The sequence below is a fragment of the Psammomys obesus genome, unplaced genomic scaffold, assembly GCF_907164565.1.
Source record: "Psammomys obesus unplaced genomic scaffold, mPsaObe1.curated_primary_1811, whole genome shotgun sequence".
NCBI lineage: Eukaryota > Metazoa > Chordata > Mammalia > Rodentia > Muridae > Psammomys > Psammomys obesus.
This window is the reverse complement of record NW_026596079.1, coordinates 18492200-18510215: the sequence shown is the minus strand read 5'-3', so window position 1 is coordinate 18510215 and position 18016 is coordinate 18492200. Positions and strand designations below refer to the sequence as shown.

The following is an 18016-nucleotide window of genomic DNA, read 5'->3' as shown; positions in this document are numbered from 1 at the left end:
TGGAGGCCAGTGCACTTTTTCATCTACTCATCTGTTTCACCATCTGTTTGCCAAGAACTTAGAAGCATAACCCTGGAGTCCCAAAGGGCTCTAACTCTGCCTTGCCCCATGAAGAGCTTCTGTTCAGCTTTGATCACAGGTTGGGAAGGTTGGCCAGTTGGTAAAACGCTTGCTATACAAGTATCCCTATATTGAATCCAGCCCACAGTGCCCATGTACAAGACTGGACATGGTGGCATATGGGTGTAATTGTTGCCCTGGGGATAAAATGGGGGTGTGTGGAGACAGGAGGATCCCTGTAGCTTGTTGGCTGCCCAGCTTTGTCTAATGGTCAAACTCTAGGCCAGTGAGTGACTCTATCTTGGAAAACAAGGTTATTTGGAGGTTTGGGGGAAGAACGACATTTAAGATTGTCCTCAGACTTACACACACACACACACACACACACACACACACACACACACACACACGTATGGTCTGACTTGTTACATTTGCATGCATGCCTGCCTGTGTGCTTGTGTGCACACACAAATAAAAGAAATGACTAGTTCCTGTGACAGTTCCAAGGAGGACTGGCTCGGTAGAAAAGCTGAAAAAGCTTCACAGGACAGAGGACATGAAGGTTGAGAAATTGCCCGCTAGGAAAGTGATCAGAGAGGCATGACGAGTGGGGCATGGTGGGCATGGCATGGTGGGGCTGCGGGAGATTTTAGAACTGGGAAGGTGTCTTAGTTAGGGTTTATAGTGCTGCGATGAACCACCATGATTGATAAGCAAGTTGGGGAGGAAAGAGTCTATTTGGCTTTACACTTCCACATTGCTGTTCCTCACCAAAGGCAGTCAGGACGGGAACTCACACAGGGCAGGATCCCGGAGGCACAGGCTATTGGTGGGTGCAGCTTACTGGCTTCCTTCTCCTGGCTTGTTCAGTTTGCTCTCTTATAGAGCGCAGGATGAACAGCCCAGGGGATGGCACCACCCACAATGGGCTGGGCCCTCCCCCATCAATCACTAAGTAAGAAAATGTCTTACAGTTGGATCTTATGGAGGTATCTTCTTGACTGAGGTTTCCTCCTTTCAGGTGATTCAGATGATTCTATTCAGATGATTTGTGTGTCGAAGTTGACACAGGACGAGCCAGCACAGAACAAAAGGATACAGGGTGTGAGTGAATCCAGTCACAGGTTAATTTCTAGAGATGATGATGTCAGTTCCCCCTGCAGCAGTGGTTCTCAGCCTTCCCAAATCCAGTTAGTTCCTCATGCTGTGGTGACTCCCCAACCATAAAATTATTTCATTACTACTTTCATAACTCTAATTTTGCGACTGTTATAAATCGTAATGTAAAGATCTGATATGCAGGGTATCTGATATGCAACTCAGTGAAAGGGTCACTGCCCCCAAAGGGGTCCAGATCCACAGGTTGAGATCTGCTGTTTTAGGGTCTAGATACTCAAGACTTTCTATTCTTTATCAGAGAGAGTAGCTGCAGAGGAGTCGCCTTTCGGGAGGAAGAGGGGTGGTTCTAGGCTTTGGGGGTGAGTGCTCCCTTGCAGCCCCTGCTGCCAATGGACAGAGAATCAGGAGGGGCCTGCATGGGATGCGCCCATGACAGTGTCTGTGGGTGCCTGACTCAGCATCTGGGCGGCCATTTCTGCGTGTGTGATGGTGACCCCCGGGCAGCCAGACCTCCTTTCCAGACACCTACTGGGAGTTGGGCTGCATGGATATTGCCCAGTGCCTGAAGACTGACCTCTCCTCACCTCTGCTCCCATTACCTTCCCCTCCCCCACCTTCCCTGACACAGTATCTTCCTCCCCTGCTGCCTGTTCTCTGTCAGCTCCTTCTGCCCTCTCTCCTGCTCACTCTTTTATCATAGGATGGGATGTTTGGTATTTTTTTTGGTGTTTTCTTTTCTAGCCCTTGATCGATCAGTTTCATTGCCCACTCCTCCTCTTGCTGCCTGTGGAGATGATTAGTCAGGCTACTTGACTTTTTTTTTTAACTTAAAACTTTTTAGTTTAACTGCTGCTGGCTGAATATACTTTGACCTCAGCAGTGGCCTGCGAGGCCATACTCAGCCAGTGAGACCAAGGAAGGCTCGGGCCAAAACCATTTTTCTCTTTCACTTTGGACATGATGATGTGCTGGAAAGGGTCCCTTGTACACGGAGGGTTGCTTTGCTATGCAATTTGGATTTGGGGTTTGGTCATTGGGGGTTAGATGTGTTGATGCCTCTTCCAAGAAAGCACCCTGAACCCACAGAGTTGGCCTGTGGGACGCCACTCTTCTTTATGAACCCTTGGAAATGGATCACATAAGTTCTTCTGTCCCCTAAGTTGACTTGGATGAACTTTGAATAACCGCAACCCAGGGCAGATTATTAACAATTAGACTGCGCAGAGAGGGAAAGAAAGTCAGGTCTCCTACAGGAGTTTACAGACAGCAGGACTCCTCCGTTCCAGGCAACAGACTTCTGAAAAGCACCTCAGTCTCTGGGCTCCTAGCATGTCATACCACACCCTGCTGGACCTACCAAATTCAGCTCAGGGTGGGAAAGGGGCCAGAGGGAAGGACAGAATGATGCCTAGCTGAGGAGCTTGGGCTTTTTATCCAGCATGTACAAGGACTTCCCTCTTAGAGGAAGAGGGAGGAGGACGGGAGAGGAAGAGGACGGAGACAGAGAGGAGAGGGAGATCCCAGAGGCAATGTGGATTTAACTTCTTTCCTACCAAATGTTTAGTTTATTTATTGTGTGCTTATGAAAGATCTACATGTATGTTGTAGCCACTGGAGAGAGCCCCTGGGGATACAGAAGGCAGCAGGACAGATATTAGAGGAGGAAGAGGTTCAACAATTCATTACAAACGAGATGAGGGTGTTTATTAGTTACTTTCCTTGTTTCAATGACAACACCTCTGGCAAAAGCAACTCGAAGGAGGAGGGCTTGCTTTGGCTCCCACGGCTTGCTTTGGCTTCCTTTGGCTCCCATAACGGGCTGAAGGGACAGCCTGGTCTGATGTGGAGTGATGGTGGCAGGGCCAGGAGGTCCTGGTCACACTGTCCCTGCAGTCAGGCAGCGTAGAGGGCTGAACACTGGTTCTCAGTTGGCATTCTCCTCTCTAGTCAGGCCAGGACCCCAGCCCCTGCGTCACTGATGTCCACATTTAGGATGGGTCTTTCCATTTCAATTAATCCAGCCTAGAAACCCTCACATACATGCCCAAGGGTGTGCCTACCTGGTGATTCTAGATCCTGTCAAGTTTACAATCAGATTAACGATCACAGGGTCTTAAGGGGAAGTGTTGGGGACAGTGGGGTCCTTTAATTAGAGAGGCCTCAGAGGGGAACAATATGGATAGGGCCTCCTCCAAGCACTGCTTTTTAGTTTGCAAAGTAAAGTAGGAATTGCAATCACAGCAGGTGAAATCCTGTCTCAGAAGAGGGGAGAGGGTTAGAGAAAGGGTCAGTATGTAAGCTGAGGGGCAGGGCCAATGGTGCAAGCTGAATCCCTGGAGTACAGGTAAGTGTATTACCTCATGAAGAGAGCCTGAGGGGCTAAGGATGGAAAGCGAGAAGAAAGGAGGAGCCTTTGAAATGCTGGGAAGGGAGGGAGGCTCCAGCATGTGGGCACTTTAGTACCAGACACAGAAGAGCAAAATTTATTCCAGATGCTTCCATGGGTGGGGAACAATATTACTTAGAACACTGAGATTGCCTGGCATTGGCCAGGATGGGAAAGAGAATAGCTATGGTGGTCTTCAGTGCTCATAGCAGGACGGGGCTGCAGCTCTCCCCCATGGCGGAATGATAGGGTCACTCAGGATGCCTTTCAGAGATATAGAATAGCGGACCTCCCCTGTGTACCTGTCTTGAATGGGAATACACAGTACTGTTTCCAAACAAACTCCCTGTAATCAGATCACTCAGGCAGCACTGAGAACCTATGACGGGCTCCTTTTTTCATGAGCTTGACAATGGGTGAGTATGAGGGGCACTTGGAAGTGAAGGGGACACAGGGAAGGTCAGCCCTGACATCTGGAGGGTAATGGCCGCTGCAGTTGATGAGGGAATCTGTTGGTTTTTCCCGGAAAAGCCATTCTTAATGAAATGAAACCCTGGATTAATTCTGCAGCTTTATAGCTCCCTGGAGCCTGGAAGAAAAGATCATTTGTCACCAGAAGCAAACTTTGTTCTGTTCTTATGTTTTTCATTGCAGGATAATTTTTTAAACCCTAGGCAGATTCTGAACGGGGACTAAGTTCAATGTGCTATATTCATAAAATGCAGGGCACAGTCAGAGCCAGTTTCACATGCTGCCACCTATGCCGCCTGGCTTGAGTGATCCCAAAGTTCCTCGTGAGTCCCTTAGCCCTCTCATTCTGGATGTCAAGGGTCACCTTGGAAGGTGTGTGTGTGTGTGTGTCTAGAAGAGGTTTCCCAGAGGAAGTTTGGGCTGCCAATCAAATAGTTTACCCCATTTCTTCCATCTGGAGGGATGTGAGCTAGACCTGTCCAGTTATAACAGTGTAGTTTCTGGCATCGGTTGGTTCAAGATGTAGGGATGGCATTTTTAAAAAGCATCCACTGGCATTAAAAATACAAAAGACTCCTGTGCAGAGAGTCCCTGAGCTCCGGGACTTTGGGGCCGGGTTCCAGTCTCTCACACCGCACGGCATTTTGACTGAGATGGTTTCCTATGGCTCTCATGAGAGGCTGGCTCTGTGGGGTATGCACTGGAGAGTCAGGCAGGCGTGGTCAAAGAGTTTGTGAGGTAGCTCCCCCTGGGACGTCCAGGCGTCCGTCTCGGGGTCGTAGCAGTCAAAGGAGGCCGAGTCCTCGATGTTGCAGTCCGTGGTCAGCCGCCGTCCGCCTGTGACATACAGCTTGTTGCCCATCACCGTGGCCCCGTGGTGCATCCTTCGGTCTCTCATGTCCGCACATTTGACAAACTTGTTGGACTGAGGATCATAAGCGAGAACCCTCCTTGTGTAACCTGAAAATCCAATCACACGAACAACTGTGGGTCGCTCTCCTGGGGCTGTGGGTTAGTGGTTGAGGAATGTTCCTCCCCCACCTCGTCCACAAGTCTCATAGCTAAAGCATGGCTATTCAAGTACCCTGCTGCGGCGTGCTAGAGCCGGATCTGGCATTTGGATCTTTCTAGCTCTGCCCCAGATTTAGGCAGCACGGAAGTCATTTGTAGAGAAAAGGGCAGGTTGTGCCTTCCAGTAGCTTCCTCGGCCTCGTTGGCATTTTCATTTCTACTACTTTACCCAAGAGCCGTAGCCAGTCAAGGAAGGAGACCGTGTTTGAGAACTCAGAAATGGATGCCAATGGCAGGCTACTGGGCAGTTACTTTGAGGGTCCCTATTTTACTGACAGGCAAACCAAGACATAGAAAGACGAATAATTTGCAAAAAGTATATAACCACTTAGAGGTAGAGTTAGGATTTGAACCTAGGTCTCTTTGACCCCTACACCAACCCCTGTAACCATAATACATTATACATTATGCATTGGCAGCCACTGTTGTTGTTCTTGTTAGTTCTATCATCGTTATTATGATTACATTGTTATTATTGTGGTGGTGGTGGTGGTGGTTAAAATTATTTTGAGGCAGGGTCACACACTGTTGTCTAGTGTGACCTGGAACTCAGGCAGCCCAGGCTGGCTTCACACCTGTCTCATCCCCCAAGTGCTCAAATTATAGGTGTGAGGCACTGCACCTAGCCAGTTTTAACAGCAGCAAGCATCGCTTCTTCACTGTGTGTCTGGGACAATCCTGAGGGTTTCAGCCACATTATACATTTTATCATGGCAACAACTCCACAGAATGGGTACCATTTCATCTCTTGTTTATCTAGAAAGCCGAGGAGAAGCTTCCAGCGAATAGCCTCGTCTGGTTTTCCACACTGTCCTCAGAGGATGGGTGTGCTTTTGAAAAGATCTGCCTGTAGAGGAACACTTGCCTGTCAGCAACCATTTCCCCTCAGGAGCTGCCAAGGTTGTTCCCGGCCAGCTGTCCTCTGTTAACTCACCTCCCACAATGACAATCCTTTCCCCCAGCACCACTGCGGGGGCACACACATTCTTGATCATTCTCGTCTCCATTTTGTACCACGTATTTCTGGAAATGTGGTAAACCTGAGATGGAAACAGAATCATAGTAACAAATTTAAAGTTAACTTCATTAGAGGAGAAAAGAGGCAGCTGTTTATTACATTTTTACAAGAGAGGAAGAGAGTATGAGAGAGAGCGCGCGCTCAGACGCCTCAGTGCAAGTGTGGAGGTCAGAGCACAGCTGTACAACTTTCGGGTTTTGGTTCTCTTCTTCTACCACTTAGGTCATCAGTCGTGGTGACAAGAGCCTTTACCTGCTGAACCATCTCACTGGCCCAAGTAGTCATTTAGAGGGTGAATCAGAAATGAATCTTTTCTTTCTATTTCTTTTCAAGTTTTAAGGTATTACTATCAGTAAGTGAACTATGGCTGGCAGAAAGAAGAATATATTAGGAGTTAGTCATGTGACCTCATGAGACCAAAGGCTGTATTTCTCCATTGAATGGACCAAGAGTTCTGCACTGGGTTGGGCATTTCACTTACCTTCTGGAGATATTTTATTCTTTTAATGAGACATGGAGAAACTTGGATATTTAGGAAACCATTTTTCTTCTATAATTTTTATTTCTAGCCCATGTTTATATTTCTAAATGTTCCTGTGTAGCTGAGAGGGTCAGAGAACCAAGAATAAGTTTGAGGCTATGAAAGGAAGGCTTTGGAACACTTTATGCCTGAGAAGAATTAAAGTTTTGAGGAAAGAAGAGAAATAAGAGAAGATGACAAACCAAAGAGAAGGCTCATTAGCCAAAACTCTACACTGTGGATCAAAACAGGATTCCCTTTTCTGTTGACTGTCCAAGTTCAAAATTCAAATACGAAATGTAAGCTAATTAGTAATAGGCAAACTTCAGCACAAAAGATAAAGGATGGACTCCGCATAAGAAAAAAAGGAACAAAAATATTTGTTTACACAGAAAAATGACATAGCAATTGTCGATGAAACTTCTTTCCATGTAAAATATAATGTCTAGCTTTTTTTGAATACATTATTCTTACCATTAAGTAAAAAAATTGGGACAGAGAATATAAAGCAGTCGGTAGCCTGGCACGAATAAAGGCCGGCATAGATCCCCAGAACCACATAAACAGGTTGTGGTTGGTGCCACCTGTAATCCTAGTGATCAAGAGGTAGGGGCAGGAAGATTAGAAGGTCAAGGTCATCCTTGGCTACACAAAGAGTTCAAGGTCAGTCTGGGCTACATGAGACTGTTTTAGAATCCTAAATAATAGGAGCTGAGGAGGTAGCTCAGTGGTTAAGAGAACAGGCTGTCTTCCAGAGGATCTGAGTTCAATTCCAAGCAACTCACTTGGTGCCTCACAAGTGTCTTCAAGTCCAGTTCCAGAGAATTGGATGTCCTCTTCTGGCCCTTAGGGCCACTGAGTGCATGCGACTCACTAATATATGCAGATGTCCATATATATATATATATATGCAAAATGTCCATCCTCATAAAAATAAGTACATCTTTAAAAATAAGTAAATAGAGAGCTAAACAGAGAACTCTCTGTAGAGGAATATCGAATGGCAGAGAAACACTTAAAGAAATGCTCAACTTCATTAGCCATTAGGGAAATGCAAATCAAAACAACCCTGAGATTTCACCTTATACCCATCAGAATGGCCAAGATGAAAAACTCAAGTGACAACACATGCTGGAGAGGTTGTGGAGAAAGGGGAACCCTCCTCCACTGCTGGTGGGAATGCAAACTCGTACAACCACTCTGGAAATCAATCTGGTGCTTTCTCAGACAACTAAGAATAGCGCTTCCTCAAGATCCAGCCATACCACTCATAGGCATATATCCAAAAGGGGCTCAAGTACACAATAAGGATATTTGCTCAACCATGTTTGTAGCAGCTTTATTTGTAACAGCCAGAAGCTGGAAACAGCCCAGATGCCCCTCAACTGAAGAATGGATGCAGAAATTGTGGCACATCTACACAATGGAGTATTACTCTGCAATGAAAAATAAGGAAATCATGAAATTTGCAGGTAAATGGTGGGACCTGGAAAGGATCATCCTGAGTGAGCTGTCCCAGAAGCAGAAAGACAAACACGGTATATACTCACTCATATAGACATATAACATAGGATAAACCTACTAAAACCTGTACATCTAAAGAAACTAATCAAGAGAGAGGACCCTGACTAAAATGCTCCATTCCCATCCCGAAAGGCAAAGAGGATGGACATCAGAAAAAAAAGAAAACAGGAAACAACCTAGGAACCTGCCACAGAGGGCCTCTGAAAGGCTCTGCCCTGCAGACTATCAAAGCAGATGCTGAGACTTATGGCCAACTGTTGGGCAGAGTGCATGGAATCTTATGTAAGAAGTGGGAAATAGTAACAGCTGGAGAGGAGAGGAACCCCACAAGGAGAGCAACAGAACCAGAAAATTTGAACACAGGGGTCTTCCCAGAGGCTCATACTCCAACCAAGTACCAGGCATGGAGAAAACCTAGAACCCCTGCACAGATGTAGTCCATGGCAGCTTAGTGTCCAAGTAGGTTACATAGTAATGGGAAGAGGGACTGCCTCTGACATAATCTGATTGGCCTGCTCCTTGATCACCTCCCCCTGAGTGGGGAGCAGCCTTACCAGGCCACAGAAGATGACAATGCAGCCATTCCTGATGTGATCTGATAGACTAAGATCAGAAAGAAGGAGAGGAGGACCTCCCCTATCAGTGGACTTGGGGAGGGACATGTGTGAAGAAGGGGGAGGAAGGATGGGACCAGGAGGGGAGGAGGGAGGGCCTTATGGGGGGATACAAAATGAATAAAGTGTAATTAATAAAAATAAATAAATTATTAAAAAAAGAAAAAAGCCTTGAAAAAAAATAAGTAAATAGATAGAGAATAGATAGCATGAAGAATTTGATATTTACAAACATTTTATCAGGTAGCTACTGTTTCTTCCTTGTTTTTCTAGACTATTGTGGCCTAGAGGAGTTCAGTGACTTGCCCAAGGCTACATAGCTAGACTGAATGGAAATGAGTTTCTGGTTCAGTCCAGAGGCCATGCTCTTGATCACCAGTGTCGTGGATTTGCTGAGGGAGTGCTGCCTGTCCTAACAGTTTAAACATTATTATTATTATTGTTGTTGTTGTTGTTGTGTTATGCATGTGTACACATGTGCCATCGCATGTGTGGCAAGATCAGCTTTGTGGAGTCTGTAGTCTCTCCTCACACTTTTACATGGTTTCATGAGGCTTTCGTGGCAAGTCCCTTTACCTGTTGAACCATCCATCTTACAGTCCCCTGATGAATTTTTATGAGACCGAGATCACCTTGGGATTGACATCATTTCTTCTTCCCGTTGAAGCTTGGAGGAGGCTGGCTATAGTCACAGTGGCTGGGAAGCCCCATTGCTCCATCTGAAAAAGACACTGGTGACACACTCCTTGAGAGGTGGGATCCTTGGAAGTAAAACAAACGCTGGTTGCATTTTCCTCGATGGAGTAGCTTCCTCCTGGCCTTCTGTTCTCTCAGCTTTGTGTTTGGTTTCAAGGACAGATTTATCATGGCCTCTCAATCCTCACAGTACCCCAGAGAGACTGTTGCAAGGTAGCAGAGGATGCATTTGACCAGGGGAGAAAGTGATACTGCTTCTTAGAATGAGACTGCGTTCTCATCCAGCAGTGGAGGCAGAAGAAAGGCCAGGCCGGAAGGGACCATACACAGACACCTTGTCTACTGACCCCGTTGCAAGACAGCGCAGGAAAGAACACATGCATTAGACGGAGAAAACTGCCTCTGCCTGAAAACCCAACCTGCTCCATCAAGGGACTCTCGGCATCCATTTAAACCTCTTTTTAAGTGAGTAGACTGTCTATTTCAAGGCCAATGCTAGGCAGGAAAAAGCATGCAAATGAATACATTCACCCATTCCTGGCTTTCCTTAGCTGTACCACAAAAGGATCACTCGCAGGTTTGTATTTCTTTGGTTTCATTTTGCATTTTATTCTTGGGAAGTCGGTGACAGTTTTGGAGTGTGAAGGCACAAGCATATTTACTGATTCTATTCCGAAAAACAGGCGGAGAGGAGGGACGAGTCCCAGCTTTCGGCCAAAGTGCTCTGCTGGGTCTTTTTTTTTTTTTTTTTTTTGAGGATCAAGGCTGAGTCTCTCCCAGCTCAGGTCAGTGTGTGGACCTGAGAATGGTACATCTGGGAAGAGGAAGACTTCATAGATGGTCAGGGCTTCAAGAAAGAAGGTGAGAAAGTAACCCCCAGCGACACTGATGGTGTCTAAGCTACCGTCACCCTTTGCCTGCACTTCTGGGAGAATCTCCCAGCTCTCTTCTCTGGATCTCCTCACGTCCTTTCTCAAAAAGCGCAGACGGAGCTAAAATGCACATCTGATTGCTTCCCGTCTCCCCTCCCCCCATGAAACACTCTGATGCTCTCTCTGCCCCACCCATGTTGTCAGGTTACCATCTTAGTTTCTTGACAAGATTTACAGAGTCCAGCCCTGACAGCTTCATCTCCACCAGCCCTTCTGGAACGGTCTAGAAATTTGATGGGCGGGGCCTGGAGGCAGCATCTGCGTGGAGGATGTTGCTGGTGTTGCGTGGGAAGGTAGGGTGAAGATTCTCTGCAACCAACTTCCATCATACAGCCTTCCTCCTCCTTGCTCTGCCTGGCAACCACGTGCCACGCTCTCAGTTCTCCAGGCCATGGGCTGTGCCTTCTTTTTCCTTCCGGGCTTTTGTACAAAGGACATTTACCCAGGATCACTCTCTCCCTCTGCAGGTGGCTCTAACTTCATCGGCTGTTCACTCCCCATCAGGCCCTCGCTTACATGCTCTTTTCAGCATCTCAGCATCCACATGGACTTCTCCCTTCTCTTTCAGCCTTCTCTCGTATCTGTCAGCTCCCTTCCTCTGCTCCAGTGCTCAAATCAGCTTAAGCCCCAAACAGAGTTCTCTCCAAAGTCCTCTGGACCTTCTCCGGGTGATTCCCTCTGGTCTCATTCAGGACACCCCTGAGCTCTCAGAGCATATGTGTCTTCGGCTTCTCAATCGCAACTGTAAACTCCCTGAAGGTTAAATGTAACTTTCTGTTTCCTCCCAGGTCTTTGGAGTTTTTACAGTGGTCAATGCTCACTATAAAGCATATGGATGAATAGAGTCTACCCCTTGGGGTCTTCTACATAGTAAAAATATACATACATATACACATACTTACATACATATATAGATGTGGGTATATATAGAAGCTTACCATTTTTTGTAGCAATTGTTAGAAGCTTGCATGAAGCTGGGCAACTCTTGTTATTCTGAGGGTGGCCTTTATCAAACACTGCTTAGAGACCGTGTGAGTGAAATGGATTTCTGCTGTGATTTAGGTCTGTGCCCAGACCGAGCTGTGTTTTAGAGCCTTTTGGAAGGCACCGATGCCTCAGTCCCATGCTAAGATACTTGGATAGGGTAGATCCAAGATCAGGTTCCATGGGATTTGTTGTCCGAGGGTGGGGTAGGCTTGGAGTTTTCTTTGAAGACTTACTGATATGGGTTAGGCACTGCTAGTGTCCGATAGGGCCATGCAGTTTTAATGTTTCAGCCTGAACTTATAGGCTTCGTGTGAAAATAAGCTCTGTGTGCATGGGAATGTATTTAACATAACTTTGCCTTAGTCTCACAGTAAGAATTCATAAGTTAAAAAAAAAAAAACACTGAAAGGTTTCTTGTCTTCATTCTCTGCAAAAGACAAAGTTGTGCATGTCTACGTGCTTATGTGGGGGCATGCGTGTATACACACACGCAAACATACATGTATTTGTTCTCATATGTGCACACTTTGTACATATGTGTGTGTTTATGTGCACACATGTGTATATGAATACATGCACATATCTGCAGATGTGAGCATGTGCATATACCCTTTTATATAGCATACATATGTGAACATGAGTGCATGCAGATGTGCACATGTGTATATTCCATTATATGTCTGCATGTATACATATGTACATAGGTGTATAGAGACATACATAGGTATATACATGCATATGTGTATTTATGATAAATATGAGTATATGCATATACATACAAATGCATACATATTTACATACATACATGTATATGTGTGCATGTTTATGCTGTTATATATGTGCATGTGAATGCATGTTCATGTACATGTATGTAAATGCCATATTAGGCATGTTTATTTATTTATATATGTGATGTGTGTGTGTGTGTGTGTGTGTGCAAACACACTTGCTACTAACATGATGAGAAGGACCAGCTGATTACCTGGATAAGGCGCACGGGGTTCTGCATGATGTCCTCACCCCCAAAAAGATAGAGCCTTTGGTCCTTCACTGCCACAGCAGGGTGGAGCACAGCTACAGGCATGCTAGCCATGCTCTCCCAGACCTCACAGATGCTGTCGTACCTCTCCACGGAGCCCAGCAGCTCCTGCCCTTCTCCAGTGCCCCCAATGGAGAAGATGAAGTTCTTGTGGGCAGCGCTTCTGTGCGAGTAGCGGGCTGCCAGCATGGGCTTCCCCAGCCTCCACTGGTTGAGTTTCAGGGAGAAGATATATACGCTGCAGCTGACGAGACTCTTGCCCTCACCGACAGCCATGCCCCCCAGCACGTAGACACTGCGGTGCAAGGTGACGGCTGAGGCCTTGTACAAACGCGTGGGGAGTTTGGCGAGGCTCTGCCACTGGCCACTCGGCATACTGTAGAGCAAGACATCCCTGGTGGTCTGCTGATTGTCTTTCCGTCCCCCCAGGAGGAGCAGGAAGTCTTGATAGGAGCTCCTGGGGGGCGTGTGCCACAGGAAATTGCAGTCCTGGGCACTGGGACTGTGCAAAGAGAATATCTGCTTCCTGGCCATCTCCAGGATGGCCTGGCACGCGGGTGAGGACTGGAGGAGGGCGTCGCTGGCGATGAAATGGTAGAAGAAGGCGGGGTGGATGTACTGCAGGCGGACCTGCTGCAGCAGTTCCTGCATGTGCCTCCACCGGGCCTTGAGGTCGTGTTTGACCCAAGCCATGAGGGCCTCAAACACCTTCTCCTCCTCTCCGCAGAGCCTGTCATCTCCCAGGTAGTCTCTCAACTCCAGGGCACAGAGCTCCTTCATGTCAGCTGATGCTGCTACCTCAGGGAAGTAAGTCAGGGCCACCTCCCTGGCTTTCTTCTTAAGGCTCTCACAGTTTAAGATTTCCGCGAGTCTGACCAGGCCCAGGCAGTTGCTGGGGGCCAGCTGGCTCTGCAGGTATGAGGAGCAGGCCTCAAACATCCTGGGATACTGCAGCATGGCGGCTGCCTCCATCAGCGGGAGGACGTTGGCCGCTGAGATGTGCACCTCTCCTGTGTACACGTACGTGATGACTTGCTCCAGGGTCGTGGAGCTGATGCCTTTCAGCTGCACTTTGGCCTCTCTGCTCTCCCGGAAGTGGCTGCAGAACATGGCCTTGAAGTAGGGGCTGCTGGAAGCCAGCACATTGCGGTGGCAAGGGACCTCCCAGGCCCCGGAGCAGATGCTCACATCTGTCAGGATCTTGCTTTGCCTTAAGCCGTTGAGCTGTGTCAACAAGTCAGAGGAGAAGTTGTGGTCTTTGAAGACAACCCCATCCGGGAACTCCTCATCCATCCTACAAAGAAGGAGGGAAGTCCCATATGGAAGCAAGGTCAAGGCTTTCTCACAGAGTATCCTGGAGGGGTTAGCTGTGTGAGCCCCAAGCCTCATTCACTACTATTTATTGAGTCGGTGGAACCACAAACACTAAAGCACATTAAAGATCGAAGAGGAAAGCACCCTCACCTAGACCACAGAGCGTTCGGGCTGCGATTATCCTTAGAGACAAGAGACACATAGCATCTCCAGCTACACTTAAGCATCTTCCAACCAAAGTGGCTGGTTGGGGACTCATAGATTAGCCTAGCCCAAGAGAAGAGTCCACGCATCTGACAAGAAATGCTTTTGTCCAGATCCTCAACAGATTTGTCAGTTCATTTATCTGCGAATCTTTCTGGGGGTTAGTTATTCTCCAAGGCTGGCATTCTGAGGGTGTGGTCTTCTGGTCACTAGACAGAAGGGAGGGATCAAGATGGGCCGTCGCAAGATGTAGAGAGAAGACTGTGCAGTCTTTGGTTTTTACTTTAAAGATGTAAGTAGTAGAGAGCAAAGGCCAAACACTTCTGTGGTTTGTTGATGACAAAGGCAATCTGCCTGCTGAGGAATGACATGTTAGGGACACTTACCTTGTTTTGCTGCAGTGACATCCACAGATGCTGTCTGTCTTGTCCTCTCAGAAGCTTTCTACCTTAGGCTCGGAATAAAACCACAAACCCCAGGCCTTTCCTTTGGCAAATTCTCTGTCCTAGGAGCCTTCTGGATTTGTTTATGCTGCAGGCGCTTTCACAGTTTCTAGAGCTCTGTGCAAGGGCTGCTGGGCAGGCGGAGCGTGTATACATTCCAAGGCTAAGAATAGCTGCATATGTACTTTCCAATGTTATGACATGTGACTTTCCAGTTGCCTTTTGCAGCCACCCGAGGGCCTGCCGGGCTGCGCATGCCCACATGCCTTGTTTCCTTGGCAAGTGTTTACATCGGCATAAATAGACGGGGAGGAATGAATTCTCTGACCAAGGCTTTGCTGTCCAGTTGGATGCGGCCCGAGTCCCTTGTCCTAAGACTGCCTGGGAACTCTAGATGTCTGTAAACAGGTTGCTGTGACTTGTGCAGAATCACTGGAGATAGCTCTTTGTCACAGTAGAGGTGACAGGTGGTTATAGGCGAGGCAGAGAATAGACAGAACCCTGGGTGCTATTCAGTAGGTGTCCATCCAGTACCCCCCACCCCCGCCTGGCAGGATTACTGTGAGGGCTGTGGCTTTCCTTCTAGGCTCTCAAGGCAAAGGAAGCCAGAAGAAAGCCTATTTTTGTTTGTTTTCAAAATATTTGTTAAGCATCCTGGCGTTTCTAGACTTGTGAGGGTGTTTCTAGGCCCTCGCTTTAAATGGGCCTTCTATTCCTATGGTTCTCTCTCTCTCTCTCTCTCTCTCTCTCTCTCTCTCTCTCTGTGTGTGTGTGTGTGTGTACTCTGACTTGTAATGACTGTGTATATCTCTGCCCCTTCTGGGCATCTGCTAACTGGTCTTTGGCTGGGCTCTCTTAGACCTCAGGCTTCCTTTTCTGTCTACTCTTACCTGACAGAAGTGAGTTAGATTCAAGAGGCAAGGTACTGCTTCTGAAAGCCCCTCCTGCTCTTTCTTACCTGTCTGTCCTGTCCTCACGCCTGCTGCACCTGGGAACAGGGTGTGCCTCAGATTCCATGGACGTCTGCTGGCCCACTGTGCCTCTCCCGTCAGCACTGAGTGTGTGCCTGGAGAAAGCTTGATCTCCCTCCCTCTCCCCATCTTCCCAGAGTCCCATGAGGGATGTGGCATCTAGTGGGTGGGTTCTGCTAAGTTCCTGAACTGAGCAGGACTGAACAGAGCCAGAAGAGAGGATGGGGAGATGGGCAGCTCATGTTGGTACCGTCTGCTTCCTAGGAATACCAGGGTTGAAACAATGCGACCCAATGTCCCTTCCTCGAATCAAATCCGATAATGTTGATACTGTGATGAGCTGAAAAGTCAGATAATCACATTATATAATAGAGTGAGAGCTGAGTGTGGGCTGAGGTAAACACTTCAGTCTTCGGGAACTAGGGACAAAGGAAACACAACTTTTCCGGGGCATTGAATGCCTGTATCATGGTTCTTTCAGCTGATGAGCAAGATGAGGGTGTTCTGAGGGCAAAGGGCAGAGGGAATTCACTTACCACTGCCCCTGAAAGGCTCCTTGGATTTCCCCTCCACCTTCTAATTAGGTAAGCCCTTGAGAACCAGGCCTGTCGAGTGTTTGGGTGAGCCTGGGCATATATGGATAGCGACTGACCAGTTTCAATAAATTTGTTAGTTTCTAACACTTAGAAAAAAGGGGCTCCATTCTTTTGGGCTGGCCAAATGGAATTCAGGAAAAGACACAGAGTTGAGCTATTTAATACATAGCAAACACCACACACACACACACACACACACACACACACACACACACACACACTCAGAGACAGGAACCCAACCCCAAACGTCTTCCCCACCCACAAGTAATCACATCCAACTTGTTCATACATCAATGTCTTTCTGACAGTTTTTTTTTTTTCCTTTTTGTCTTAAACTTCCTTAAGAAGATGTCTTAGTTTAGGGTTTGAGCATATGGTGGCCCAGTACAAATGAGGACACCCAGCTCTGTGTCCTTCCTTTTGAGGAAAGCCAGGCTCACAATGAATCAAGGCCTAGATTTTTGGAACAGGAGGGCTGGGGATAATCTTGGCGTTCCTCTCTTGGATTCTATTCGATCTCAGGCAAATTATTTATGTTCTTTCAACCTTCGCTTCCAGTGTATTTAATAAATGGGGCTCAGCGTCCCTGTCCCACGCCAGTAACGTGTGAGGTGCTGGTGGTGTCCCTGGTCTAGTTAGTTATCTTATTGCTCTGAAGATGATCTCCCCAGAGATTGATAGATCCTGGCGACGGGTTTGCAGGGTCTGACTTGGTTTCCTGTTCACTTTAGCCATCTCAGTGCTGAGTGATAGACAGATACATTCCAAATCCTCTAGAGACTCAGACTTTGGGGGTCCTGGAGTCTACTCAGAGGAACTGGCTACATATCCTTGGACAAGTCACAAATCTCTGCATACATGTCCCCATCTGGCCTTGAAGGTGTGAACCCTGACACACACACACACACACACACACACACACACACACGCACACGCAATGCTTTGTGCTCCAGGTATCTTCTGCAAGGTGAGGCACAGAAAGGAACTGTCAAAGGCTGAGCCTCAGTGCTGAGGCCTCGTCAGAGTTCTGGCTCATCTCTGGCCTGAAGACAAGTACAGAGAAGAATGTCAGTCAGCACTGACATTTTATAATTTTGCCCTTTTAAGCAAATATCCAGGAAGCCTTTTTTTCTTGGTGGAATTCTGTACTGACTCTGGAGGCCTTTCTTTCTCATCTGTGTGTGCACGGGCTAGATTCTTATAGAAAGGGGAGGCCAGTGTGTCAGCAGTAGGTGTGAATACTAGGACCACCAAGCAAGCACACACATGTACACACATGACCCAGGTACATGCATACATGCCCTTTGGGTGTGTACCCTGCCTCCTTTTAGAGAACCCTGGTGGCAGTGGCTTCCACAAGCTGTGCCTCAAGGACAGACATACTGCCCAGGAAGATGTCCACAGCAGCGACTCTCACTGGAAGGGTGCTGGTATTAGGGCACTTCCTGGCCCCATTGAGAACATATTGAGGAGAGATGTGGTGAGGAGACACAGGAGGTTTTGGACAACTGGCTCTATAAAAGCTTGGGATGGAATCTGCCTTGCTGTGTGATGCCGGCCCTTCAGAGCCACAAGGTTCCACTGTGTGGGTCAAGCAGCCAAAGTTAAAACACTGAGGAACGATTGTACTTTCATTCAAAGTATGTGTGGGGATCCTCAAAAACTACGGGCAGATGCTCCACAACTTTGAGGGGCTTGAGCCTTGGTGGCGAATATTGATCCTCAGAAAGTCCAGAGAGATGACTGTGTGTAGAGTCTGGCTGAGTCCTGTATCCTTCTTACTGTGATTTTTCTCCCCTCCTAGCTTATGGTAAGTTGAACAAACATTTTGTAGTCACAACAAATCTGCCCCTTGATCCAGAGGTTTCTTTGACTACTGTCCTCTGATCAAAGACCTGGCATTACTGTCACTGCCCACCAACTAACTAATATATATTATATATATAGTTAGTTAGTGGGTAACATATATATATATATATGTTATATATATAACATATATATATGTTATATATATATAACATATATATATATATATATATATATATATATAT

General features: G+C 47.1%; 1 protein-coding gene across 1 annotated transcript; it reads right to left on the bottom strand.

Annotated features, from left to right (window-relative positions):
• Positions 1-4608: 4608 nt before the first annotated feature.
• Klhl38 (kelch like family member 38) lies at positions 4609-13730 on the bottom strand. The gene is made up of 3 exons (XM_055626289.1): positions 12381-13730; positions 6042-6147; positions 4609-4996 (listed from the first exon to the last, which is right to left on the bottom strand). Exons 1-3 carry the CDS (start codon positions 13728-13730, stop codon positions 4707-4709), a joined length of 1746 nt encoding a protein of 581 aa, XP_055482264.1. The 3' UTR covers positions 4609-4706.
• Positions 13731-18016: the final 4286 nt, after the last annotated feature.